The 27375-nt window shown below is 41.9% G+C and overlaps 2 protein-coding genes and 1 long non-coding RNA gene across 7 annotated transcripts in view; 1 reads left to right on the forward strand and 2 right to left on the reverse strand.

Annotated features, from left to right (window-relative positions):
- Nucleotides 1-12483, forward strand: part of chst11 (carbohydrate (chondroitin 4) sulfotransferase 11) — a 68844-nt gene extending 56361 nt beyond the window's left edge. For 2 of the 4 annotated variants that reach the window (XR_013816520.1, XR_013816521.1), the window contains exons 3-4: nucleotides 7509-9093; nucleotides 12312-12483. Coding sequence is in view for 2 of the 4 variants with exons in the window: in XM_079817247.1 (XP_079673373.1) it covers nucleotides 7509-8363 (855 nt within the window). In the remaining 2 variants the exon portion in view is untranslated. Of the gene's footprint in view, nucleotides 1-7508; nucleotides 9975-12311 lie in introns of those variants that run through there. The other 2 variants (XM_079817247.1, XM_079817248.1) reach the window with 1 other exon arrangement.
- LOC307126626 lies at nucleotides 9746-12483 on the reverse strand. The gene is made up of 3 exons (XR_013816522.1): nucleotides 11247-12483; nucleotides 10774-11196; nucleotides 9746-10566 (listed from the first exon to the last, which is right to left on the reverse strand). It is a non-coding gene; the product is annotated as an uncharacterized lncRNA (long non-coding RNA).
- A 9556-nt stretch (nucleotides 12484-22039) lies between these two features.
- The window catches only part of slc41a2b (solute carrier family 41 member 2b), a 29343-nt gene continuing 24007 nt past the window's right edge, over nucleotides 22040-27375 (reverse strand). For both annotated transcript variants that reach the window (XM_079818372.1, XM_079818373.1), the window contains exon 11: nucleotides 22040-23105. In XM_079818372.1, coding sequence (XP_079674498.1) covers nucleotides 22920-23105 — 186 coding nt within the window. In that variant the 3' untranslated portion in view covers nucleotides 22040-22919. The remainder of the gene's footprint in view (nucleotides 23106-27375) is intronic.

Genomic DNA, 27375 nt, shown 5'->3' on the forward strand with positions numbered 1-27375 from the left:
TCCACTACAAATAGGAAAAAGAGGCTACAATTTGCACGAGCTCACCAAAATTGGACAGTTGAAGACTGGAAAAATGTTGCCTGGTCTGATGAGTCTCGATTTCTGCTGAGACATTCAGATGGTAGAGTCACAATTTGGCGTAAACAGAATGAGAACATGGATCCATCATGCCTTGTTACCACTGTGCAGGCTGGTGGTGGTGGTGTAATGGTGTGGGGGATGTTTTCTTGGCACACTTTAGGCCCCTTAGTGCCAATTGGGCATAGTTTAAATCCCACGGCCTACCTGAGCATTGTTTCTGACCATGTCCATCCCTTTATGACCACCATGTACCCATCCTCTGATGGCTACTTCCAGCAGGATAATGCACCATGTCACAAAGCTCGAATCATTTCAAATTGGTTTCTTGAACATGACAATGAGTTCACTGTACTAAAATGGCCCCCACAGTCACCAGATCTCAACCAAATAGAGCATCTTTGGGATGTGGTGGAACGGGAGCTTCGTGCCCTGGAAGTGCATCCCACAAATCTCCATCAACTGCAAGATGCTATCCTATCAATATGGGCCAACATTTCTAAAGAATGCTTTCAGCACCTTGTTGAATCAATGCCACGTAGAATTAAGGCAGTTCTGAAGGCGAAAGGGGGTCAAACACAGTATTAGTATGGTGTTCCTAATAATCCTTTAGGTGAGTGTGTGTTAATAACTAATGTTTTCTGAGTCAGTGTCGGCTGCAAAGATGAAGTTGTTGACTCATAATCTCCGCAGTATAGTGGATGCGCATATAGAGATAACAGCATGCATTAAGTGTGGTACTAATTTAAACATGCGCACATATTGCCAAAAGTATTGGGACACCCCTCCAAATCATTGAATTCAGGTATTCCAATCAATCCAAGCCTTACATCACCAAGTGAAATAGAGTGACGAATCACGCTTCTCTGTCTGGCGATCCGATGGACAGACTCAGGAGAACAGTGCTTGACAGTTCCAGTGAAAGGAACTCTTATTGCTTCATCATACCAAGACATTTTGGACAATTTCATGCTCCCAAATTTGTGGGAACAGTTTGGGAAAGGCCCCTTCCTGTTCCAACATGACTGCGCACCAGTGCGCAAAGCAAGGCCCATAAAGACATGGATGAGCGAGTTTGGTGTGGCGGAACTTGACTGTCCGGACCTCAACCTGATAGAACACCTTTGGGATGAATTAGAGCGGAGAATGCGAGCCAGGCCTTCTCGTCCAACATCAGTGCCTGACCTCACAAACACGCTTCTAGAAGAATAGTCAAAAATTTCCATAAACACACTCATAAACCTTGTGGAAAGCCTTCCCAGAAGAGTTGAAGCTGCTATAGCTGTAAAGGGTGGGCCAACTCCATATTAAACCCAACGGATTAAGAATGGGATGTCATTAAAGTTAATGTGCATGTAAAGGTAGACGTCCCAAAACTTTGGCAATATAGTGAATGTTCTAGAGGTTAATATTAGATCGAGAGGCCATGTAAAGTGGCTCACATTAGGTGATGCATGTTTGAGGTCGATGAATGAATTGCATGCATAGTTTGCTTGACACCTTTTTTGGGGCCATTCTTTACCTTCTCAAAATGATCCCATACTTTGGATTTCGTGCCTGACATAACCTGATCTGTGCATTATGGATAGCGTGATATCACCACTTCCTATGGAGTTTTGTTTTGCTGTGGCCAACCAACCAATTAAAATTGGCCTATTCTTATCCATTTAGTTGACTATTAGGGAGCAGCCCCCCAAAATATCTAAATTATTTATTTACTAACACCCTCATGTCGTTCCAAACCTGAATGGAACGTGGAACACAAAAGGAGACATTCAATTAATTGTTCTCAATGAAAGTGGGTGGAGATGGATGCTGTCAAGCACTATGAAAGTACAGTGAAAGTTTTCAAAAGGACTTTTGTGACATATTTGACAAAGGGAAGTCACAGGTTTGGAACGACATGACAGAATCTTCATAATAGATGAACTATCTATTTAAGAATGAATGTCTACACACCCTAAACTTATGTTCTGTATGTGCAAAGACATGGTGTCGATTTCCATATTAATTTATCTGCAGATCAGGCTTTACTCTAGGGATCTTTGAAACCGTCTTAAATACTGTACACAAAACTCTGGGAAAATTCCACTGAAACAGAGCGCTCAAACTGATGAGAGTGGGTGTGTATAAAAGAGAGCGGAAAAGGCTAAGAGACACACACACAGAGAGAGAGAGAGAGAGAGAGAGAGAGAGAGAGAGAGAGAGAGAGAGAGAGAGAGAGAGAGAGAGAGAGAGAGAGAGAGAGAGAGAGAGAGAGAGAGAGAGAGAGAGAGAGAGAGAGAGAGAGAGAGAGAGAGAGAGAGAGAGAGAGCGCGAGAGAGTATGTGGGTGGCTGGTTTGAATAATGATTCTGGAGAAGTGTACAGTGCTGTTCTCTTTTTAAATGTTAAATTGCATCCGACATGCAGAAACTTGATGAAACCTAGTGAAACTAGAGCTAGAGATAGCTAATTCAACTACTAAACAACATTATAGGAATAGTTCATATACAATTATTTGCTCACCCTCATCATTAGAAACATTAGACTTTCTTTTTACTAAATGTAAGTTTAGCGGATGCTGCTTCTTTCCACACAATGTTAGATTGGATAGATGGATATAGATTTATAGATAGATAGATAGATAGATAGATAGATAGATAGATAGATAGATAGATAGATAGATAGATAGATAGATAGATAGATAGATAGATAGATAGATAGATAGATAGATAGATAGATAGATAGATAGATAGATAGATAGATAGATAGATAGATAGATAGATAGATAGATAGATAGATAGATAGATAGATAGATAGATAGATAGATAGATAAAATGACAGAATGATCAATAGATGGACGGACAGACAGACAGACAATAGATAGATAGATGATAGATAGATAAAATGATCGATAGATAGACAGACAGACAATAGATAGATAGATAGATTGATAGATAGATGATAGATGGATGGATGGATGGATGGATGGATAGATGGATGGATGATAGACAGACAGACAGATGATGGATAGATAGACAGACAGACAGACAGACAGACAGACAGACAGACAGACAGACAGACAGACAGACAGACAGAGAGACAGATGGATGGCTGGACAGGCAGATGATGGATAGATATAGATTTTTAAAATTTTAACTAGACAACATTTCATTCCTTTCCATCTCTATCTTTTACTAGAATTACTAGAAAAGCTCCTAAATAGATGCTAAATACTGCACTGATAGTCATAAATTCACCACTGACCTGTAAGACTGACCTTTAACTTTTGGCCTCCATTGAGCAGATTGAGGGAAGGGTCAACACAGCTCAGCAAGACTCCGCTTTCACTGCCTCAGGCCTTCAGCAGGACTTTCACAAGTCTTGGGTTTGTTTGATGTGGTGAGACGCTGTGTGTCCACTGCTTTTGTTATAGGGTGGAAGAAGTTCAGGATTTTAGGAGCACTCTTATAGAGTACACACCCCAAAATAACACTGCTCGTGTGCAGCCCACAGGATGCAACTCACAACTGATTGCAATAGAATATGATATTAGCAAGATAAAATACAAATATTTATCATGCACACATCTTATTTTGAATAAACTCTTTTGGAAAGTATATTTATAATACTTGTCTCACCTTTGTCCGCCATCATGATTTTTTCTTGAGTTTGTTGCAGTGCATTTTGGGATTGTTTTATCTGCAGAGAATACAGTGTTAGAAGTGTTTGACCAAAATGAAATGAAGGTTAATTTAAAATGAAGATTATTTTTACCGTTTCATTTTGCACTTTTAATAAACAGGTAAAAATTCACAAGGTCAATTAATTTAAAATGTTATTTTATTTACAGCCATAGTAAGAAAAAGTCAATAGTCTCAAGATAATATTTTAATATTTGCTTTGACTTCAGGGCAGTGACAATATAAAAGTCACTTATTTAATTTAGAAATAATGTGATGTTTTAATATGTTTCTCACATATCTACCGTCCTGCAAAGTTAGGTTACACCAATTAAACAGCTAAAATATTAAAATTACAGGACGTTGTTTTAAAGCTAAACTTTAAAGGGTTAAAACTGAACTGTGGAGGATGGAAGGTCTCAGGAGCAGAATTAAGTGCTTCTGCTGTAGAGGATTTAAGCTAAGATTTTAATGATATTGTCTAGTGCCAAACTTTCTCCTTTAAGGCAGTCTGCTGATTTATGGTCTTTACAGGGCTTTAAATGGCACAAGGGAAATGAGACTTTACATTTACATTCACACTTAGGGTAGAGTGGGGGAAAACGCCCCCATGGGGTATTTTATTCCCCAAAATAACCACTAGATAAAATCAAAATGCGTTTTTGTTGTTGCTATGGACTACGGTGACCAGAGTGATGTAGAAGTTTTCACCGCAAAGCTTACACTGGTGAAGTACCTGAGAGAAAACGGATTTCACCTTAAGTGGTATAATTTTTGAAAGTAAGGGAAAAAAAAATGTTTTAAAGCTTGTTTTGCAGAACATCACAGTTGGAAATGATATGAGAAGAGCAAGGCCTGTAGTTAGGGAGTACTTGTTATTTAAGGAGAATATAATTATATTTTCAGAATGACTATTTTATTTTCCAAACCTAGTCTGTGGGGTAAAATGCCCCCAGCCACTTGGGGTAAAACGCCCCCAGGGAGCATCGCTGTAGTGACCATGTTCTGAACATCACATTCTTTGTTTTTCCATCAAATGTAATCTAACTAGGTGGTTGAATAAAAATATTTGGACTTTATATTTCAAAATTACCACACATTAGCATCAGCTAGCTAGTTAGCCAGCCAGTTAGCATCAGCGAACAATATTTTTCAAAAAGGTTGATTTTCAAAATGGTTCATTATTAAATATCATATCTATCTACTATTATATATATGTCTTTTTATTATATAGATGTGTTATATTGGCTTGTCTCTTTAATTTTAAGCTAAAACATGCTTGTAGCTTTTTTTTTTGTTGCTGTAAACGTATAAAGCAAATTGCTTTGTTTTACCCCACCCTGGGGGGCATTTGACTCCACCTGTGGATCTAATAACATGAAAACTCTGGACATTTTTCATACTTGGTTTATAATTTATGTCATTGTCATTGAAAGCTAGGATACTTATTCTAGACACATTTACCTTTTGTTTCACAGAAAAAGTTACACAGTCCTAAAGGGGGGTGTTTCCCCCAGTACGCATGTACCAGACCAGGGCTCTCCAAACTCGGTCCTGGAGGGCCACTGTCCTGCAGAGTTTAGTTCCAACCCCAAATAAACACACCTGTCCCAGGTAATCAGTGTCTCACAAGGCCCTATAGTAAGACCCTGATTAGCTGGTTCAGGTGTGTTTATTTGGGGTTGGAGCTGAACTCTGCAGGACAGTGGCCCTCCAGGACAGAGTTTGGAGACCCCTGTACCAGACGCTCAAAGCGTCTTATATTGCATTAAAGGTATACATTTTATCTGTTCATGCATTCTCTAGGAATCGAACCAGTTTAGCACTGTCAGGCCAGTGCGAGCCAGGGCTTTCAATGGGCTAGGCTGGGCTAGCCTCGAGCCCAAAACCAAGCTGCGTTTCCACCGTTGGGCTAGAACAAGGGTGTCCAATCCTGCTCCTAGAGGGCCACTGTCCTGCAGAGTTTAGCTCCAACCACAATTAAACACACCTGAACCCGCTAATCAAGGTCTTATTAGGTATACTAGAAACTTCTATGCAGGTGTGTTGAGGCAAGTTGGAGCTAAACTCTGGCCCTCCAGGACCGACTTTGGACACCCCTGGGCTAGAAGCTCCACAGTGCTTCACTAAAACCCGCCCGTGACACGCCTCTCTGGAACAACGTCTCACAAACCCATAATTTCACCAAGTTTTCTCAGAAAACTAACCAGAAAGAAATCACTGGAAACGTCGTTTAGCCCTACTTAAAGATTTAAAACCCAAGCATCAATGTTTTACCAGTTTTACAATAATAAGTGATACTTTGATCACTTTTGTGTCAAGATTGCACATTAGTCCCACAGAAATAAAGTGGTATTTACTGTTATTTCACAAAAGAAAGAGGACACACGTTATTCAGTCCTGTCTGCTTCTGTTCATTTGTAGTCACGGGACAGTATGTTTACATCACATTCAGAAAGAATTATAATTTCTACAAATTTTCCACTAAAAATACGATCTGAGGAACTTTAGCACTCTCTACAGTGACAGTCCCAAAACAGTTATATTTTCAGTCTCTCACAAAAAAACAGAGTTGTTTAATTGTATGACATATGTGGAGCTGAATATGGATATCAGACAGTCCGGTATAAAGAGACGAGACGTACTGACACTGACAGATCATCTGGCTATCACCAGACAGAGCTCAATTTAAGATTCAACATTGGTCTGGGGAGTCTGCTCTGTTTTCTCTACTGCACAAGAGGCGTGATCATCGAGCGTAAATTAAATGACTCAGAACGCAATTGGATAGTCCTTCAACCAATCAGACCACAAGAGGCGTGATCAACGGGCAACGATCCATCGCTTCTCTATCCGTCATCGTGTTAAACCTGCCAATAGCGCACCAGGTGGATAAGCCAGTCTGTGATTGGTTCCTGCAAAAGTGTAACAGAATCAGTAGAAATGAATGTACAGGTTTCCAGACAGAGTTGCAGGGCGAAATAAAATCGCCGGCAGATCAGGCTGGGTTTACCCAGTCTAATGGCCTGTATGATTTGTCGGATTTCTTAAATCATACAAACATTTCTGATTAGAATCCACATCAGATCACAAACAGACGTTATTTCAAACACCCGTTGCTGTCTGAACGTGAGTTTTGAGCTAATATGATTTTAAGTCTTTAAAGCTGATGTTTGCTGGTATATTAAATCATATAAAGACTAGTAAACTGTGCCTTTGTTCGTAACTACTCCTCAAGTGAAGTGAAGTGACGTGTGGCCAAGTATGGTGACCCATACTTGGAATTTGTGCTCTGCATTTAACCCATCAAAGTGCACACACACACACCGTGAACACATATTGAACAGCCATATTGCTGCGGCGCCCGGGGAGCAGTTGGGGGTTCGGTGCCTTGCTCAAGGGTCTCACCTCAGCCGTGGTATTGAGGGTGGAGGAGGGCGCTGGTTATTCACTCCCCCCACCGACAATTCCTGCCGGACCTGAGACTTGAACCCGCAACCTTCTGGTTACAAGTCTGACTCTCTAACCATTAGGCCACGACTGCCCCCTAACTGCCCCCTCAAGCCATAGATGGCCAAAAAAACCCTGGCCGTTGGCCCGAGGAAGCCCCAGAAGTGACAGTGAAAACGCAACTGGCACGCACTAGCTCGCCCGCTATTGGCCCGACAGTGGAAACGCAGCTATGGTGGTGCAAGTGCTATGCTGTACTGTTTGAGCTATTTTCCCCGTTTCCTTGTTAAAACCCTTTTCTTCTTCTCTTTCTCAGGCCGAGTTCTCAGCGGCGGCGGTGTTGCATCAGGCCCGGCGGGATCAGGTGGCGGACACGTGCCGCGCCCACAGCGCGTCCAGCCGCAAGCGCCGCGTCCTGACCCCCAGCGACCTCAAGCATCTAGTGGTGGACGAGGAGCACGAGCTCATCTACTGCTACGTGCCCAAGGTGGCCTGCACCAACTGGAAGCGGGTCATGATGGTGCTGAGCAGTCGGGGCAAGTACAGCGACCCCATGGAGATTCCGTCCAACGAGGCCCACATCCCCTCCAACCTCAAGACCCTCAACCAGTACAGCATCCCCGATATCAACCACCGGCTCAAGAACTACCTCAAGTTCCTCTTCGTGCGTGAGCCCTTCGAACGGTTGGTGTCGGCCTACCGCAACAAGTTCACGCTCCGCTACAACACCTCCTTCCACAAACGGTACGGGACAAAGATCGTGCGGCGGTACCGCAAGAATGCCACGGCCGAGGCGCTGCAGAGCGGCGCCGATGTGAAGTTCCAGGAGTTCGCAGAGTACCTGGTGGACCCGGGCACTCAGAGAGAAGCTCCGCTCAACGAACACTGGCAGACGGTGTACTCGCTCTGCCACCCCTGCCACATCCACTACGACCTGGTGGGCAAGTACGAGACTCTGGAGGAGGACGCCAACTACGTGCTCAAGCTGGCAGGGGTGGGCGACTCGTTGCACTTCCCGTCGTACGCCAAATCCACCCGCACCACCGACCAAATGGCGGCCATGTTTTTCAACAACATCAGCTCCCAGCAGCAAAGCCAGCTCTACCAACTCTACAAACTGGACTTTCTTATGTTCAACTACTCCATTCCCAACTACCTAAAACTGCAGTAAACACGGACACGCAGTTGCGCACACGTTTCCGAGCTCGTTCAACGAGGTTGAACAATGGGAGAATGGCCGTGGCTGAAAGACACAGGCGGGGGATTCAACCGAGCACCTAAATGTAAAATTGTATTTATATCCACTGGGATGGTTGCATCATTTCAGGACAACAAAGGAGCTGTCGGTCAACCGCAAATGCGTGGAAAATGGTCTTTTGAGACTGAGGTCCTGATGTATTTGCCTATCGAATTGTACATTATCAGTGTAAAGGCTCCTGTTCCCAAACATCAAAAGCAATATGACATATTCTCTGAGCTGTACCTGCTCAACTGGTTTATCTATTAATATACTCAGCCAGCCATCGCCATTATCGAAGCTTCACAGAAAGGAGCGCCTAGACTAATAATAAGACTTGAGATACAATCAGACTCCAGTTCCCCACTTCTAATTTCATGTTCCCTTTGGAAGTTCCCTCGCTTCTCTCCCATACTCAGACGGCCTTTGTGTGTGTGTATTTATACGGTGCATATTTGAAGATGCACGCTAAAATAAGAATGACAAAAAAAAAAAAATGCCTTCTTGAAGGGGCGTGTCCATTTGTGAGTGACCGGCAGGGGCTCCGCCCACTGGGTCAGTCAGGGAGCATCTGTAGCAGTCGGGAGGTCAGAGGTCACTGAGAGTTGACCTCAAGCACACTGTTCCCACAACCCCTCCTTCCCTTGGTTGGTCTTCGGTAAATGTAAGGATTTGGGGTGTTTTTGGTTTGATTTTGTATTTGTTTGTAATGGAAAAGGTTGCTGCGAGCAGCACGTTATAATATTATTTGAATTACTGTGTGAAATAGAGATGAGAAAGACTTTTCTGAGGTTTAATTGTTATAATTTGTTCATATTTCGTCTTGCCTCATATGCAGAACACAGTTGCTGGGATACCTCGCTGGTTGTTTTGTGACGGAAACGGGCAGGACTTTGTTTTCTGAGCTGTTCTCATGGGAAAGTTCACACAGTTTGAGAGAAAGAGAGAGAGAGAGAGAGAAAATGCAGGCAAATCTGTTCCATCCATTAGATGGTTTAAACGTCTTTCTCAATTTGAGAAATTTAAAGGAACACCCTTTAATTTAGCGAGCTGTCTTTTATGACCGTGATTTGCTTTGACGGTGCACGACAATTATAAAAATTGCTTATTTATGTGTGCGATGGCCACAAGTGGGTGTGTCCAAGAGCTTTATCTCAATGTCTTTGTCTGTACCAAATCTTGAGGTAAGGGCTAAAGGCTTCTTTCAGCTTTCTCACTCCCACATCTCTCTGCTTTTTAGGAAAAGTCCTGGGTTTATTTGGCCTGAATAAGTGAGTGCTGATTAGCAGGATTTCAAGTCATGTAGAGCAGGGTCTTTAATGAAGACCACACACACACACACACACACACACACACACACACACACACACACACTTGTGGCCCCTTAGTGATGCAGACGTGGCAAAGAAAGCAAAGGAAAAAGAAAAAGTTACGTTATCAACTTCTATCTCCTCCACCCTCTCCTTCACTCTATTTCTGCTGCTATTCCTCTCTCACGCTGCTTTTTCTAAATGTTATCCTGCACAAAAAAGAAAAAAGCTTTTTAAAAAAGAAAGAAAGAAAGAAAAAGAAATTCCCATGAGAAACCAGTAAAAGCATTCATGGATTTGTCAAAGTCATAATTACAAAACTCATTTCTTGTCATATAGTAATTATGGTAACTGATTGGCTGGTTCGAATAAAAACTCAAAAGAGATTTGAGTAGGTAAATTTAGCATATTGAAAGAAAACTTTTTGTCTACACTCTAAAAAACACTGGGTTAAAAACAAGCCCATTTGGGTTGTTTTTAACCCAAGGGGTGGGTAAATATTGGACAGAACCATTGACAGGATCTTGGTAACACAAAAACTACCCAAACACTGGGTTTTACATCTGACCCAAGAGCTGGGTAACACAAAAACATCCCAAACACTGGGTTGTAAGTTCTGACCCAGGAGCTGGATAACACAAAAACTACCCAAACACTGGGTTGTAAGTTCTGACCCAGGAGCTGGATAACACAAAAACTACCCAAACACTGGGTTGTAAGTTCTGACCCAGGAGCTGGATAACACAAAAACTACCCAAACACTCGGTTGTAAGGTCTGACCCAGGATCTGGGTAACACAAAAACTACCCAAACACTGGGTTTTACATCTGACCCAGGATCTGGGTAACACAAAAACTACCCAAACACTGGGTTTTACATCTGACCCAGGATCTGGGTAACACAAAAACTACCCAAACACTGGGTTGTAAGTTCTGACACATGAGCTGGATAACACAAAACTACCCAAACACTGGGTTGTAAGGTCTGACCCAGGATCTCGGTAACACAAAAACGACCCAAACACTGGGTTTCACATCTGACCCAGGATCTGGGTAACACAAAAACTACCCAAACACTGGGTTGTAAGTTCTGACCCAGGAGCTGGATAACACAAAAACTACCCAAACACTGGGTTGTAAGGTCTGACCCAGGATCTCGGTAACACAAAAACGACCCAAACACTGGGTTTCACATCTGACCCAGGATCTGGGTAACACAAAAACTACCCAAACACTGGGTTGTAAGTTCTGACCCAGGAGCTGGATAACACAAAAACTACCCAAACACTGGGTTGTAAGGTCTGACCCAGGTTCTGGGTAACACAAAAACTACCCAAACACTCGGTTGTAAGTTCGGACCCATGAGTTGGAGAACACTAAAACTACCCAAACACTGGGTTTTACATCTGACCCAGGATCTTGGTAACACAAAAACTACCGAAACACTGAGTTTTACATCTGACCCAGGATCTGGATAACACAAAAACTACCCAAACACTGGGTTTTACATCTGACCCAGGATCTGGATAACACAAAAACTACCCAAACACTGGATTGTAAGTTCTAACCCAGGATCTGGGTAACACAAAAACTGGGTTGTAAGTTCTGACCCAGGAACTGGATAACACAAAAACTACCCAAACACTGGATTGTAAGGTCTGACCCAGGATCTGGGTAACACAAAAACTACCCAAACACTGGATTGTAAGGTCTGACCCAGGATCTGGGTAACACAAAAACTACCCAAACACTGGGTTTTACATCTGACCCAGGATCTGGGTGACACAAAAACGACCCAAACACTGGGTTTTACATCTGACTCAGGATCTGGGTAGCACAAAAACTACCCAAACACCGGGTTTTACATCTGACCCAGGATCTGGGTAACACAAAAACTACCCAAACACTGAAAAAATGACCCAAAAGGCGTAACCCAGGATTTGAGTAGAAAAAGATAACCCAATATATATTTGTATTAGAGTGTAGTTGTTCTTAGAATGCCTGTTCAAATCTCTTCTATCCTCTTCACCAGAGCAGGAAATGAATCCTCAAGTCTGACATTCTTTTGTCAATCATCAGCTCAGAAAACAAAGTGTGCCTGAATGGTTTCTCAGTTTTTCAAAACTGTTTATTTCATTTGTTCTGTAACAACAAACACGGTACAGCCTCATTAGCGCCCACACGACAGCCACGCTAATACACGCATTAGCGCCCACATTAGCAGGCACAGTGCCTTTCAAATGCTCACTACAGCACACTATCATTGCATGCAACTTTCATTTTTAGAAATAATAATAATAATAATACAAATAAACCTGATTTGCTTGATTTATGATTCATGATTCCAGCTGAGGACATTCCCAGATGCTATTTAGCTAACGTTTCACACTTAGGTACAGAACGGCTAGGCTCACCATACACACAAGCTCACGTGGCTTACCTATTGCTCTATGTGCCTGTTTAATAATCAATGTATACATTGGTTTAATGTTGCCATTTTTGTTTTCACTTTCTTCTCAACCATTAAACCACCCGCAGTCTAATTTATTTATTTATTCCTCCTGGGTATTCAGGATGGACTCTGCCGGGTCACGGGTCGGACCCTCGCACTGTAAATGGGAAAAATACAAACCAAGTGAACTGTCAGATCAATGCGCTCCCTGGAGAACGCGCTCACTCTCACTCTCTCTCTCTCTCTCTCTTTCTCTCTCCTGTTTTCTCAATAAAGCTGAAACTGAACCCCTTAGTGGCCAATTTGTCACTGTCTCTGTCTCCACATAATCATTAAACTTGAGTGAAAATGTTGTCACTTGTTAAAGGGATCTTTTTAACACAGCTGTTCCTCCTCATTTGGCATGGTTTCTGGCGTTTGCTTGCTAAGACGATCTATAGGAAAACATCACATCTTTCTTTGGATCCTTCTCACACTTTCTTTACAGGGGATTTGTTCCTTAAAGTTCCTTAAATCCTGAGGACTCAATGAGACTTATCCAAAATAAGCAAAGGCTGAATGTAAAGCCTCACCTTTGGATAAACAACATTTAAGTTTGTTTGTTTGTGAGCTTATTATGCCGTTTAAAGCCACTTATGGCTCCTGTAGCTCATCTGGTAGAGTTTGATGCCAGTCATGCCAAGGGTCAGCTTTGTGCCAGAAAAAGAAAACATGGAAAGAAATAGGAATGCACCGATGTATCAATTATTTTCACTTTCCGGCCGATTGTTTGTGAAGAAAATGTCTCTGGTATTGAATTTAGGGCTGTCGACACGACAATAACGCATTAAGGGGGCGGCAGTGGCTCATGTAGGTTGTCTACAAACCGGAAGGTTGGTGGTTCAATCCCCGGTTCCACCTGACCAAATGTCGAGGTGTCAATGAGCAAGACACCTAACCTGGGGTGTCCCGACGAGCTGGATGGCGCCTTGCATGGTGTGTGAATGGGTGAATGTAAGGCAAGATGTAAAGCGCTTTGGATGGCCATGGGTCTGTTGAAAGCGCTATATTCAAACATAGGCTGCGTTCACACTGCAGGCTGAAATGACCCAATTACGATTTTTTTGCCCTTATGCGACCTGTATCTGATCTTTTCATGACAGTCTGAACGACACAGATCCGATCTTTTCAAATGCGACCCAGGCCACTTGGGTATGTGGTCCAAATCCGATACATATCCGATCTTTTGAAATGCGTCTTCAGTCTGAACTGCCAGGTCACATGTATCCGACCCGCACGTCGTTGATATGCGACAAACGTCATCATTGTACGTTGAAGTAGGCGGGAATGAGAAGATACAAAACGCCATGGCCAAAAACCTTGCTCTCCTCCTCTTTTTTAATTTTCTTCTTAACATGAGAAGGTTGTAATGGTGCTGGCTCCGTTGCGAAAATAAATTTAATAAAGCTAAACGAACTCCAATGCTGACACCCATATTTGGCTACTTCCGTAAACAACAAGTGACGTCGTTGACCGTTGAGTACTCTTCTGCGCATGCGGGTCACTTCTGGGTCATTTCACGTTCACACAGGAGATCACAAAAGGTCGCATTTAATTCAAAATGTGAACGGCCTTGCAAAAAAATCGCATTTTTTCAAAAAATCGTAATTGAGCATTAAGCCCTGCAGTGTGAACGCAGCCATAGTGACGCTAAAGGGTTTTAATTCTGTCATTAGGCTACTCACCCTCATGTCGTTCCAAACCCGAAAGACACAAATGAAGATCTGAAATGAATGAAATATGTCCCTCCATTGACAGCTACTCAACTACCACTTTGAAGCTTCAAAAAGTTCAGAAAGAGATCGTAAAACTAATCCAAATTAATTGAGTGGTTTAGTCCAATTTTTTTGAAGCGACTTGATCACTTTATATGATGAACAGGTTGAATTTATGAGTCATTCGTTTGGGAAATAGAATATACTTGGTGCTGTATTATAATTCATTAAAAACACTGGTTGGTGTATTCTAGCAGCATGCGAGAGAACATTGGTATCAAACGTCATTGGGTTCCGGAACTCCTGGTGTGTTTTAAAGCCAGTTCTAAATTGGTACACTTTTGAGGAGGCACTGATGGATTTGTCAGATTAGAGCCTTAAAATTGTTTCATTTGAGGCACTCAATGCTATTTTAAAACATGGCAAATGCATGTAAACTGTGAAAACTGAATTCTTTTGGGAAGACAAAAATTAACATTATATTATATATTCCCACATTTTTGTGCCTAACACTTTAGGTTTTCACACACAGCCTATTATTTTAGTATTGACCATTTCAGATCAACAGTATTTGAAGTCCCCCTGTAGTCAATAATTGTATCCCTTAAAACTCATCTGATCATCAAAATGACAATTAAACTTTTTTTTCTGTGAAAAAAATGTCCTAATGCCTTAAAATAGCTTGAATGTAACTCTACACCTGCATATATTATACGCGGTACCATGAATATGCAAATTAGCCCCGCCTCCACTCACTTGTCAACTTTTAAATAAAAAGGGTTACTTCAGCGATTAGCATTACGCTTTGTGTCAGTAGAAAACCGGTAGTATATTCGAATGACCGTGCTTCCCCCCCTCATGTTCCCCTGAGATGAGAGATTTCTGTATTTTTTTGTCTGGGAAAAAAACTCAGATGACGCAAAAATCGTCATTTAGTGTCATCTGAGGCTTTTTTGGCCAGAGCCTAGAGACTACAGCCAGTAGAAGGAGCTAGTTCTGCATGTTTTCAACCCGCCCAAAGGGGTGGGATCTCACTCTCAGAATGTAAATGTACACAGCCGTGCGGACATTCATAACGGAGCGGTGAGGAGCAAAGCGAGTGTTCTCAATGAACTCCTGAAAGTTAAGCTTCCATAGACATGAACTGAAAACGCACCAGACTGGACACGCACCGTGCATGACTGTGAGGCTGACATCATGACTTTGCGTAAACATACACGTCACTTTCTAAAGCCAAATGGCGTGTTATCTGTACGCATTTTGAGCTATCCGTGTGTATGTCTACGCCGTGTGATTCCGCGTGTATGTGTACGCCGAAACGAACCATCATCTCCGCGTGTATGTGTACGCCGTGTGATTCCGCGTGTATGTAAATGGTTTTATAAACATACTAAATTATGTTTTTTTGAAAATGTAAAAATGCAGAATGTTTCTTGTGATGGGTAGGTTTAGGGGCAGGGGCAGAGTGTGTGTGTGTGTGTGTGTGTGTGTGTGTGTGATGGGTAGGTTTAGGGGCAGAGAGTGTGTGTGATGGGTAGGTTTAGGGGTAGGGGCAGTGTAGGGGGATAGAATGAAACAGCGTTGATAAACACGCTAAAAAGCGATTATGCGTCTTGATAGCACGCCAAAATGGCATAGCGAATTGGCGTGTCATACATACGCCATTTCATGAGATCAGTCTGGAATGAATGACAATGCGGCCATGAATTAATGCCCGTGCGGCTGTGCTTATTTTAGTTTTGGTTAAGAATTGGCACCAATTCAGGGGCGAGTTGCTTGAATTATGGGTTCATTAGCCTGTTATTCATAATGAAAAACACAATGACAAAACGGTACAATGACAAACTCACTTAAATAGGCGCTTTTACATTTCGCTTTGAAACCAAATCTTCCGCGATCGTCTTGTCTGTCAGCTCTTCGCTCTCGTGATGGATGAAATCTGACTCCTGCTGCGTTTGTGCGGCGACTCTCGTTCGGCTCGTGCTGTATTGAGCAGACACGTTCAGTTTTTAACTGTAGTGTTTGTTCTCTAACTGAACTAAATGATTTTATTACTATAAAAATGTATACGACGGTGGGGGCGGTGATGTAACCGGTAGGCGTGGCTTGGGAGTGGCCTTGTAGGGCAGCGAAGCAAGTACACTCTGGGAGTTGTTGTCTTTAGCCCCGTTTCCACCGAAATTACCCGGAACAATTTGTACCAGGAACTTTTTTTACAGGAACTTTTTTCCCCCCAGACCTGCTACTGTCTGCGTTTCCACTGCGGTCTAACGTACCTTGAAGATTAGGCAAATTAGTCCGGTGATGTAGGACAGCGCGCGGCTGCTCCTCCCAGTCACAGACGGACAGTAATCATTTTTTGTGCAAAACTGTGTGTAACAATAACAAGTATGGAGGAGATGCAAGCAGCGCTGCTTTTGCCAGTTATGTATTGGTTTACTAAAGAGGTAATTAACAAAACCGCGGAAAAGAGACGAGCACTAATACTAAAGCGTATTCTGAAAGCTCGTAAAGCTAGATTTAAAATAAAACAACGCATGTTATTATCAGCTATTACGGACATTGACCGTGAGATGGCTGCGACGAACGCGCGCCATCGGACAGAAAAAGACTGATATTTACTGAATGCAGAACAAACCTCGCAAGACTTTTAAAAATGGCGGTTGAAATAAAATGATGCGTGAGCTCAACCAATCGGCATGTTCAGCGCCCAAGTCCTACCCTCGAAAGTTCCCAAACTTTGAAAAAGTACTACGTCGCGAGCAGGGCCGTTTGGAGGGGGAAATATTTACCCGGAACTTCATTTAGACCCCGGTTCCTGCGGTCGAAACACACCGAGTACCACCCCAAAGTTCCTAGTTCCTGGGGAAAGTTCCTGTGGTGGAAATGCGGCTTTTCATCCACATCAGCCAAAAATAAATTTTCTGGCTTTTCTCAGTCTAGAAGGCACCAACTTCGAAAATAATTTCACATTTCTACTACATAAGTGACCCAATTTAAATACATATTCATCTTTCCAGCGGTGAAGTATCCCTTTAAGTTACTGTAGTAAACGCCACACAATGGTATCGCTCTTTCCAACGTCGGACACATAACGGTAATAAATATGATTAGAATTTTTGCTTGACTACGGTATCAAACAGCTAATAATGTGTTGCTAACGCTACACAAACCATGTTCCCGTTCACCATCTCAGTCAGCCTTCGAAAAATCAGTAACGTTATCCTTTTTGAACATCATATCTGTGGAGAAAGACATATAGTACATCATAATATACATCATGATTTTTCATATCAACCGAAAAAATATAGGCCTACCGGTATGGTTTCTCTTCTCCCCTGCTTCAGATCATAGTAATGATGATAGGCTAAAGCCCGCCCACACGTTGACGTGATTGGTTACAAGCGATTTCAAACCCAGTTTTTGAGACAATAGGAGAAACTACTCAGCAATGGTGCAGTTGACATGAATCTGCACATGGTTTGTCTGAAAGAATATTAAAAACGCCACAGACATATAAACAACATTAAAAACTTGATTTTAAAACAAACCGAACTGTGGTTGGTTGCTTTACGTGTCCATCAACAATATGCTCCTTCATAAGTGGGTCAAAGCAATCTAGACTTTAATTGTCAAACGTGTGGTTTAGCGAGACTAGCTACTCCCCAACAATATCACCACTACTTTATCAAAGAACCCAGTTTTTAGCCTCTTAGCAAGGCCATGTTTTTGAATCTCTGACAATACTGCTGACCTTGTGGTGCTGGCAGAGCCTCCCAGGACTTGTGGTGAGTCCAGATGTGTCTGTTTATATGATATCCCAGCGAGACCTTTGAAGATTTGATGCAAGAGGAAACGCATAAGCGTGCCAAACTTTTGTGTCACTTAGGTGCGACAGAGCTGCGTTTTGGGCTGCCAGAGAAATGTGTGTCACTCCACTGTGAAGAAAGATTCATGCACGGTTTTGTGCTTCAGTAGCGGGTTGTCACTTTGGTGTCAAGAGCGAGATAGAAGCCAAAACCTAACTTCTCATCGAAAATCCTGAGCTTTGAGTTTTTTTTTCTCTTGCTGAATGTGCAATTCTCATGAAACTTTGCTACCGCACCTGCTATGGTTTCCTCCCAGAAGCCTCCTCTCCACCCTAACCTCTCCGTTATGCTCAGAATACCCAAATTGGGGGAGGGTTGGGGGTTCATCCTCTGAATTTACCCGGGACCTTCAGCCACATCAAACTTGGCTCCGCGAAAAGGTTTGGGTTTCTCAGCGAACACGTGCAGGGTCAAGCTGGCAGCAGTTCTCTGTCATTATCCAACCTATGAAGGGCTGAAATGATGAGGTTGCTTGGAAGTTAGATGTTGTTCCCTTGGGGACCGCTACGCTGTTTACTGCTAATATGCAGGCGTAGCTGAAAACTATCATTTGCTATAATCTCTGAGCTCTAAAACCCAACCAAAAGAAGTGTTCCTTAATTCCCAAGGATGAAATTGGTTGTGGTTCAATCGCAGCTTAGAAGATTTCCCGTCCATCCATTTCCCTAAGAAGTGTTTCTCAGTGCTGTACACTTGATTAATCCATATTAATCCATTTGCACAACAGTTGAACTCCTTCAACCCTTCGCTTTGACTTCAGTCGAGGAGGAATTTCACACCTGAATGGCAGAAACCGCTCTCCGTTGGCGCAAGACAGAGAATGACAACTCCCGCTGACATCTTTCTCTCTCATGGCTGAATTGAGCAAGTACTGGCAATTGAGGGTGAAGTCAACAAAATCAAAACGAGTAGTTTATGTTAGTCCTGACAGTTCACTGAAAAATTCAATTCTGTCCTCATTTTGATCCAAACCTGTTTGACCTCCTTCCTTATGGAGAATGCGAAATTTTTTTTGGCTGTTTTGATCGTTTTCGTCAATACAATTAAGGTCAATGGGGTCCAAAACTACCAAAGTGGGTCAAAATATAATATTTTTTCAAAATATCATCTTTTGCGTTCCACATATGATGAAACACATGCAGGTTTGGAACGACATGAGGCTGAGCAAACATTTTTGGGTATCCATTCAAAATATGAGCATGGTTCTGGGTAAAAAGAAGTCCAAATGGAGAAACAAAAGTGACCACAGTGAGTAAAGAGCATGTTGTACAGTCCAACGGCCCTCTGAACTGATTAAAGTGGAGTTGTTGGATGAGGTCCTTCTGTCTAAACTATATTTTGGCTTGTATTGAACTTTCATCTCTCACGCCCGTGCCAGGGGACGACTCCAAATCCCATCTTTAAAAGTGCTCGATGATTGGGATGGCAAAGGTTGTGATGGAAGAGTGGGCGTTGTGTCGACTTAAGCCTGACTTCATTACCGTTCAGTGCTGCTTATACTGTCAGGAAAAGGCAAGGTTATGTTATGTTTGAGAAATAGTCTAAGATCGATAAAGCGACAGTCCTAAAAAGTGCTTTCCAATGTTTATCAATAAATTTAACATCACAACCCTGAGGGATAAAATCAGGTCATACCAGCTTGAAGGGAAAATATCACCCTGTTTACACCTGGTATTAAGGTGCGTTTTGGTCGATTGGATTACAAGTGGATGACAGTAAATACAGGTGTAAACGTGGTTTTGAGCTTGTCCGCTTTCGGCCACTTCCAGAGGTAGTCGAAAACACATTCGACCGGATTGCTTTCGTAGTGGAGACACTCATGTGGTCGAATGCAATCGAACAGCCACAAAAGACCGGCTACTCTCTGTGTAAACATTATGGGACCTGCGCTAGCCAGACGGGATTAAACTTTGTCGGCTGGAGACCCAAGTTTGGTTTGAAGACGAAAAAAAACGTACCAAGCAAAACAATGTTCTCTCTCCATCCCTGATGTCTAACACACACACACTCGCAGTGTTCGGTGTGGTCTGGTTGCTATCAGAGCAGAAATGAAAGCTGCTACTCTCCGTATGTTTTTCTGTCGTCTCATGTTGCGTTCATATGGAGCAGAATCTCATTGAGCTCCATGTTAAAATGCCCAACTTTACAGCAGAAAAAAACATGTTTACAGCCAGGTACAAATTGTGGTTTTGGTCTATACGGCTAATTTTGCCCTTCATGTCAACTGTGAGGGGGGTGAATTTTTTTATAACTCATTGGTTTACATTACATAAAGCTTTAAAGACCTTCATAATTAAGGGCGTGGCCACTTTGAGTGACAGGTGGATAGCCATTTATCTGCTGTCTGTCAGTCATCACGTCACCTCAGCTCCGCCCACGCCACGCCGCTTTGCCCATTTTCTATTATCCGGGAGTGACGCGCGATGAAGCGCTGACAAGATGGCAACGGCCAGCTCGTCCCTACTTTACACTTCAAAACTGCTCTTCAGAATCCTATGGGTGACGTCACGGACACTACGTCCATATTTTTTTTACAGTCTATGGTCTGGACTCTATCACAGCTTTCATTGGTCAAGGACCGCCCAAGAGGACGTTTGACTTACATGTAATGCAACCAATCAGTTTGTTTTGTTCCACGTCATGTTTAGGGCCGTGAAAATGTAAGGTCGATGTCCCTGCAATAACGGCCAGCGTGCATCTATAAATTATTAATTCTAAAACGTTGTGCAAGTTTACAGCAACAATGGAGCCACAAACTTCACGTACTTTTGAAAATCCAGTGTTTAGTTGATCCTGGTAAGCGCTCATTGTCACGGTTGTAGAAGAAGTCGCCTTCTTCTTCCATGAGGGAATTTTGCATTTCAAAATTTGGCGAATTTTGCATTTGTAAAAGATGCGTTAAAGAACGCAACACAAACGTCTTGCAGACATCCTATTCAAATGACAACTTTGAAACTCCTTAAGTGTTTCCAGAGAAGTGTGCCACATGCATCAGACGTTCAGCCAACGGTCCGTGGGTGAGACATCTGAGGCTGAGACTAGGTGTAAACAGGGTCTCAGATATAATGAAACTGAATGGTGATCTGGGCTGTTAAGGTTTGTTCTTCACACAAAGGTACAAAAGGGTAGTGGTTTTTTTTCCATAATCCAAGGTGGTCTACCAGATCTTACCAGCTTGAACAAGATGGTCTACCAGGCCAAAACCTGGTCTCCCATTCGGTAGACAAGCTAGTAAACCATTCAGACCAGCTTGGACCAACTACAGACCGTGTAAAACCAGCTACCAATTCCAGCAGGAAACAACATAAACCCACAAAATCAAAGCCAATTTTGAAAGTAATTGCAGTAAATTGGCTTGATGACCTGTTTGTTGTTAGTGGCGAACACGAGGGATCATAGTACAGAGGCTGTGGGCTGCGCTGGAGGTTTGGGTCTGTTTTAATAGAGTGCTAATATGCAACAACAGGGTCCCTGTGGCTCGATTTGGGGGCCATTTGTGAGCAGGCTCAAATTTCAGGGCCCCCAATCCACCACACGACTCACATAACCCCATTAAACCCTGAAGACAGGAGAGTTCAACAGCCATCATTAACATGGCCCGTCTAGACTCCCAAACACTCACACAGGGTCTTTTGTTTAAGACTGTCGACAATAATATACCAAAACCGTTGAGTGACAAGTGACGTCTGGAAAGAGTTCATACTCTTGTCGCATTTAATAGCCTATAATGAGCTGTATAAAAAGTAACACGGTGAATATCCATCCACAGAAGCCATGCTAATGCGTGAATTAAATTATGCGCAGGCCACCAAATTGCATTTACCGTGAATATCACATTACAAAAAGCAATTTCTGAGCTTGGCTACGGTGTTTTAAAAGCTCAGTTTGACAAAACTGCTGACAGGTCGAGTAAAGCGAAAATTTTAGGGGCACGCTTTGATGTGCCTGATGTATTTTTTTTTTTGGCAGAGATCTTTGTAATCAAATAAAACGCCTTTATGGTTCACGCTTTATTGTTCTCAATCCCGCACAGCAAGCAAATACCTTCTGTTTAAATGTACGTAAAGCTTTCTCATAAAAGCGCAAGAGGTTGCTAAACCGATAAGGGCGTTTCGCTGCATCCCCGCAGTTCGAAAGACATCATATGCAGGTAATTACAGTCGACGGAATTAAATCAGAGTCCTCAGGAGACCTAAGGAGGGAAAAAAATGAACCTCAGACTGACAGATATTGGACGTAAACTTTTATTAAACCTTTATTAAACATTGAGTATCAAAAAAAGCATGGCAGAAAGATACACCGAGAATCCTCCATTGGTGCTGGTAGAAACTCTTTTTCCCAATAGAAAAATCGCTGATCATGGCATCTTAGTAACAATGTAACAAAAAAAGTTGACACACAGAAATATAGACTTGTATATAGGGTCTCTGTTGCACATTCTCCCCATTTTGTTTTCAGTTGCATACATGAGCTTTAAACAGAGGTGACATTTTGAATCGTTACTCAAGTCTATTCCCTTCTTCCAAAGCAGATACTATATATATATTAGTTCATTATTCTACGCTAGTATACAATATAAAGCAATACTTTCAAACTGCATTACAGAGGTTTATATGAATTGATCTGGCACTGGTTGAGTAAAACTGTGCGGCTATACTTGTAACGATTGGACATACTAGAGGAAGTGGTGGCAATAAGGTTGCGTCTCAAAAAACATAAACGCGTAAATAAAGAAGGACGAAGACGAAAGGGCTAATAAATAAAGTAAAATCACCGAGACAATCTTATATATTCTTATTTGTAGGGTTTGTATTTGGTCCTTCCACTGCTATAGTGCTGATAAGAACAACCGACAGGGTAGGAGTGAGCATTTAAAATGCTTTTCATACCGTCCCACATCCGACGCACCAGGATTCACCCTGTTTGAGACGATGAAGGCGTTTTGCCGCCTTCTATCATGTGCTGAATCTCTCAATGCAGCTTGTAAATCTGGCACTTTAAGAAGAGTTTAACCCGACAGAGAAATGCTAAGTTTGCGTTGATCCGTCAAGCAGCAGTTCAAGGCAATAAGTGAGGCAATAATGTGACATAGGTCAAAGAAAGACCTTAGTCCCCCACGTCACTGTCCTGGTCTCCGATGATAAACAGGAAGTGGAAGCTGAGAGCTAGGAAGGCTGTTCCCAACAGGTCGCCCAGCGCTGTCAGGTACGGGATAGAGAAACTGTCCGGATCTTTCCCGCTCTTCCACATGGAGTGCACCATCCAGTCCGCTGTGCAAAGTAACAAGAACACCTGGGGGGAAAGAGAACGCACACAAGACTGTGTTGAATATCTGCGAGCAAAGCGTCGGCGTAAAGAACGAAACCACGGTCTCATCCACGGTACCTTTGGATGAACTTTCCCCACACACACACACACAAGAAAGAGACGAAAGGAGTGATTCCAAAAGTGACGCAATGTTTTTGTTTATGGAGCTCGTCTCGGAAATGAAACAAGATCCCATTCTTTTGAAAAGCGGCGTTCACATTTAAGACAAACATCCGAAATGGCTTCAGATCTGAACATCACAGGGCTTTTCATCTAGTGCAGCTCATTAAACACCAGCAAATGAGCCTCGTGTTTGCCTTCGCTGAGCATCGCAGACTATTAAAACGCTCTTTTGGATCAGTGCGGCCCGCTGCATGCCAGTTTGTTTGCATAATGGAGACGTAACATTTGAAATCTTCATCTTGCATTCGATTGGGAGCTAAAAAGATAGACCGCAGCAATTTCTGAAGGCTTTTTGCTTACGCCCCGTGTATGCGTGAGTGAAAGGCTTCCATTTAAACGAAATAAAAGCCCATTAATCAGGCTGACGGGTCGGTGTGAAACTCTATTTGGAGGTCTGACGCTCTGGTTAACCGGCTGGGCCGCGTTCATTTATATCCGTTACATTAAGGTCAGCGCGAGATGGTTAAAAAGCCATTCGCTCTCTGCTGCAGATTTTAAACTTCAATTTAGGTAGGAGGAAATAAATGGCCATTTGAAAGGCTATTAATTGTGCCTGCCAGGCAAGATGAGTTTTGTGACATTATTTCAATAATTAACCTTGCGTGTTTCCTTGTGTGGGGATATCAGAACGACGACCTTTCCGCAGGAGATTTCGACTCGCATTTTCTTTCTTTTCGCTCCTTATAAGGACTTTATTAATTAACATTTAAACTGTTAGGCAGGGCCCTTCCTGGTAGCCGAGGAAAGTGATGGTTTGCTAATGTACACAAGCCGTTGAGACCCGACAAGATTAGCCTTGTAGTTCCACCCTGCGCAAACACACAGACACACTTTTCCATCACTCAAAAGGACAGAGAAAGCAGTCAGAGATGTTGCATGGCATTCACACGTTCACACACACACACCCTCTCTCTCTCACACACACACGTTTATTTGGAACTATCCAAATGAGAATGTTCCATATTTTCTGTTGTTTTATATACATATGCTAATTATAATGACTACAGATGAACCCAAACCCCTACTTTAAGGACATCAACAAAGGAAGGTTGTGTCAGATTTAGCTAACTCACAAACCCACTGAAAGGCAAAGGTTAGCACAGCGTCCTTTTCTTAGGTTCACAGCGGAAAAAAGGCTAAAAGTAACATGAACCAATGCTATTTTGTTTGTTTATTATTTTACTATTATTACTATTTATCTTCTTAGTCATCAAATTCTCAGTAAACCCTTGTAATGATACAATGGGCCGATAATATAGGTAATGCAAACAAAGATGTGTATTATTTACATGATATGCGTGTACTGTGAATTATTTTCTCATCTACAATTTTGGAAGTCTTCATTGCCTCATTGGGAAGGCATGAGAACATCCAGTTCAGACCCTCTGCACATCGTCACCAAAAATACTTACCAGCTATGTACTACATTTAACCTGGGAATTTCTTCCTCTAAAGCAGACTGTTTTTTTCTGGAGTTCTATAGATGCCTTGTATTTGAAGACCCATGAAGGTCAAAGGTCAGGGGGCCACTCTCAGGGCACCTGACATATGTTCAAGGCAAGCTATAGCTGGTGCAGGCTGAACTTTTGTTTTACATGGGATTTTTTTGCCCATTTTGGTATTAAAAAATTATATATCAAATAATTTATTCAATGGTTTCATCATGTCTGAACACTCAATTCTGATTGGCTGGAAGGTGTGCAATAAAACCATTTAATGCACAGGTAGTTCCAAGCCAGTTCTATATTAATGCACTGTTTTCATTAAAGCCAAAGTCACTTGCAAGGTTAGCAAAAAAAAAGCATACCGCCTGTGGTAAGCAGGGAAGAAGAGGTCTTTTTTTAATGGATGTCAATGGAAGAGAGGCTTCATTACGCTAAATAAACTGCTTTTGTGGAAAAACGGCTTATCATTTAATGAATCGACAGCCCATTGGCTAATCTTCAACATGTTTGCTCTTAAACATTCATTTTGGATTGATCTATTCTCAGAGTTTACACCGAAAATAAAAATGCTGTTTAATAAGAGAAGTCACGGACGATTGCGCGACAGGTATGATTCAGTTTACGGCACTTCTCATTGATTTCTATGGTATCTGCAATAGGGGTGTGAATCATCACTGGTCTCATGAGTCAATTTGATTACGATTATCATGTCAACAGTTCGATTCGATTCAATATCACGATGCGTTGCATCCTCAATTTTCAATATTACTGGACATGGCTACATTTTTGAATACAAGCAGTCAAATATATGAACTCCCTTTTTATTTGATCTGCTCCAAGAAAGTACACTTCCTGAATGTAGCAAACAACTTAAAGGGTTAGTTCACCCAAAAATGAAAATTCTGTCATTAATTACTTACCCTCATGTCGTTCGACACCCGTAAGTCCTCCGTTCATCTTCAGAACACAAATTAAGATATTTTAGTTGAAATCTGATGGCTCTGAAAGGCCTCCATTGGCACAATGCACTTTACACTCTCAAGACCCTTAAAAGGTACTAAAGACGTCGTTACAAAGTCCATCTCACTACAGTGGTTCTACAATAACTTTATGAAGTGACGAGAATAGTTTTTGTGCGCAAAAAAAACCTAAATAACGACTTGTATAGTGATGACCGATTTCAAAATAATGCATCATGAAGCAACAAAGCGTTATGAATCAGTGAGTCGAATCATGATTCGGATCGCGTGTCAAACCGCCAAACTGCTGAAATCACGTGACTTTGGCGATTCAAACCGCTGAATCGACTCACTGATTCATAACGCTTCGAAGCTTCATGATGCCGTGTTTTGAAATCGGTCATCATGATATAAGTCGTTATTTAGGGTTTTTTTGCGCACAAAAACTATTCTCGTTGCTTTATAAAGTTATTGTAGAACCACTGTAGTGAGATGGACTTTGTAACGATGTCTTTAGTACCTTTTAAGGGTCTTGAGAGTGAACCATGCATTGTGCCAATGGAGGCCTTTCAGAGCCATTGGATTTCAACTAAAATATCTTAATTTGTGTTCCGAAGATGAACGGAGGTCTGACGGGTGTCGAACGACATGAGGGTAAGTCATTAATGACAGAATTTTCATTTTTGGGTGAACTAACCCTTTAAGTCTGAACAAAGCAGACGACAGGACCATTTCAAAATGAAAACTCTAGCGCAAGTTCTACCAAGGAAGATTCAATGTTACGTCGCTTATCACGTTCAGACGCAGGAAAGGTACATGATCCAAGTGCCCAAAACATGAGAATTGTTTATTTTAAGCTTCAAGCGAATGGTTTAGCATTTAACATACCCTGTCATGCACTTTGACAGATGTGTGTGTGCGTCTGTGTCCTGCGTGTGTGCGCATGCGCGTCAAACAGACAGAACGCAGTAGGGAGGGAGACAATTAATATTCAGCGCAAAAACATTCATTTAGCTGAAATATCTAAATGTTCGACGCTAAATTTAGTTTTAAAAGTCAACATGTAATTCAAGTATTTTATGAGAGTAGTAACTGACGGGATAACAGCGTGTAATTTGAATATGAATGTAAGACGTTTCTACAGGATAAAGAAATGACAGTAACAGGATACTGTGTCCAGAGCGAATGTGTGTGTGTTTGTGTAGCTGCAGAACATTCCTCTTATCTAGTAACACAGAGTGTGTTTTTTTTTTTTCTTTAATATAATTTTAATGTAAGGATTTAAACTCCCTTTGCTTAGTAACTTCATTATAATAAAACCATGTTTTGCAGTATTGATTACCATTTGTGTAACCACACAAATATCATTTGAAGCAAAACAATAGTTAATTTGTGGTTACCATTGAATAACTACAATAACCCTGTTATTTATTTATTATTATTATTATTATTTTTGTTTGTATTATTCGATGTAAAACCCTGGTTAATGTATGTAATGGTAGATATATTCACTATGTATTTTTGCATAGCACTCAGCTGGCACGTTTGTTTGAAGGACAGAATTAGGCAAGATGTGGAATAGTGTTTTGTCAATAAAACAAAAATTGGCTTTTTATCCGATTAATCAGAAAAACAATCGACCAACTAATCGATTATCAAAATAATCGT

This window comes from Gobio gobio (assembly GCF_949357685.1).
Source record: "Gobio gobio genome assembly, chromosome: 5".
NCBI classification, from domain to species: Eukaryota; Metazoa; Chordata; class Actinopteri; order Cypriniformes; family Gobionidae; genus Gobio; species Gobio gobio.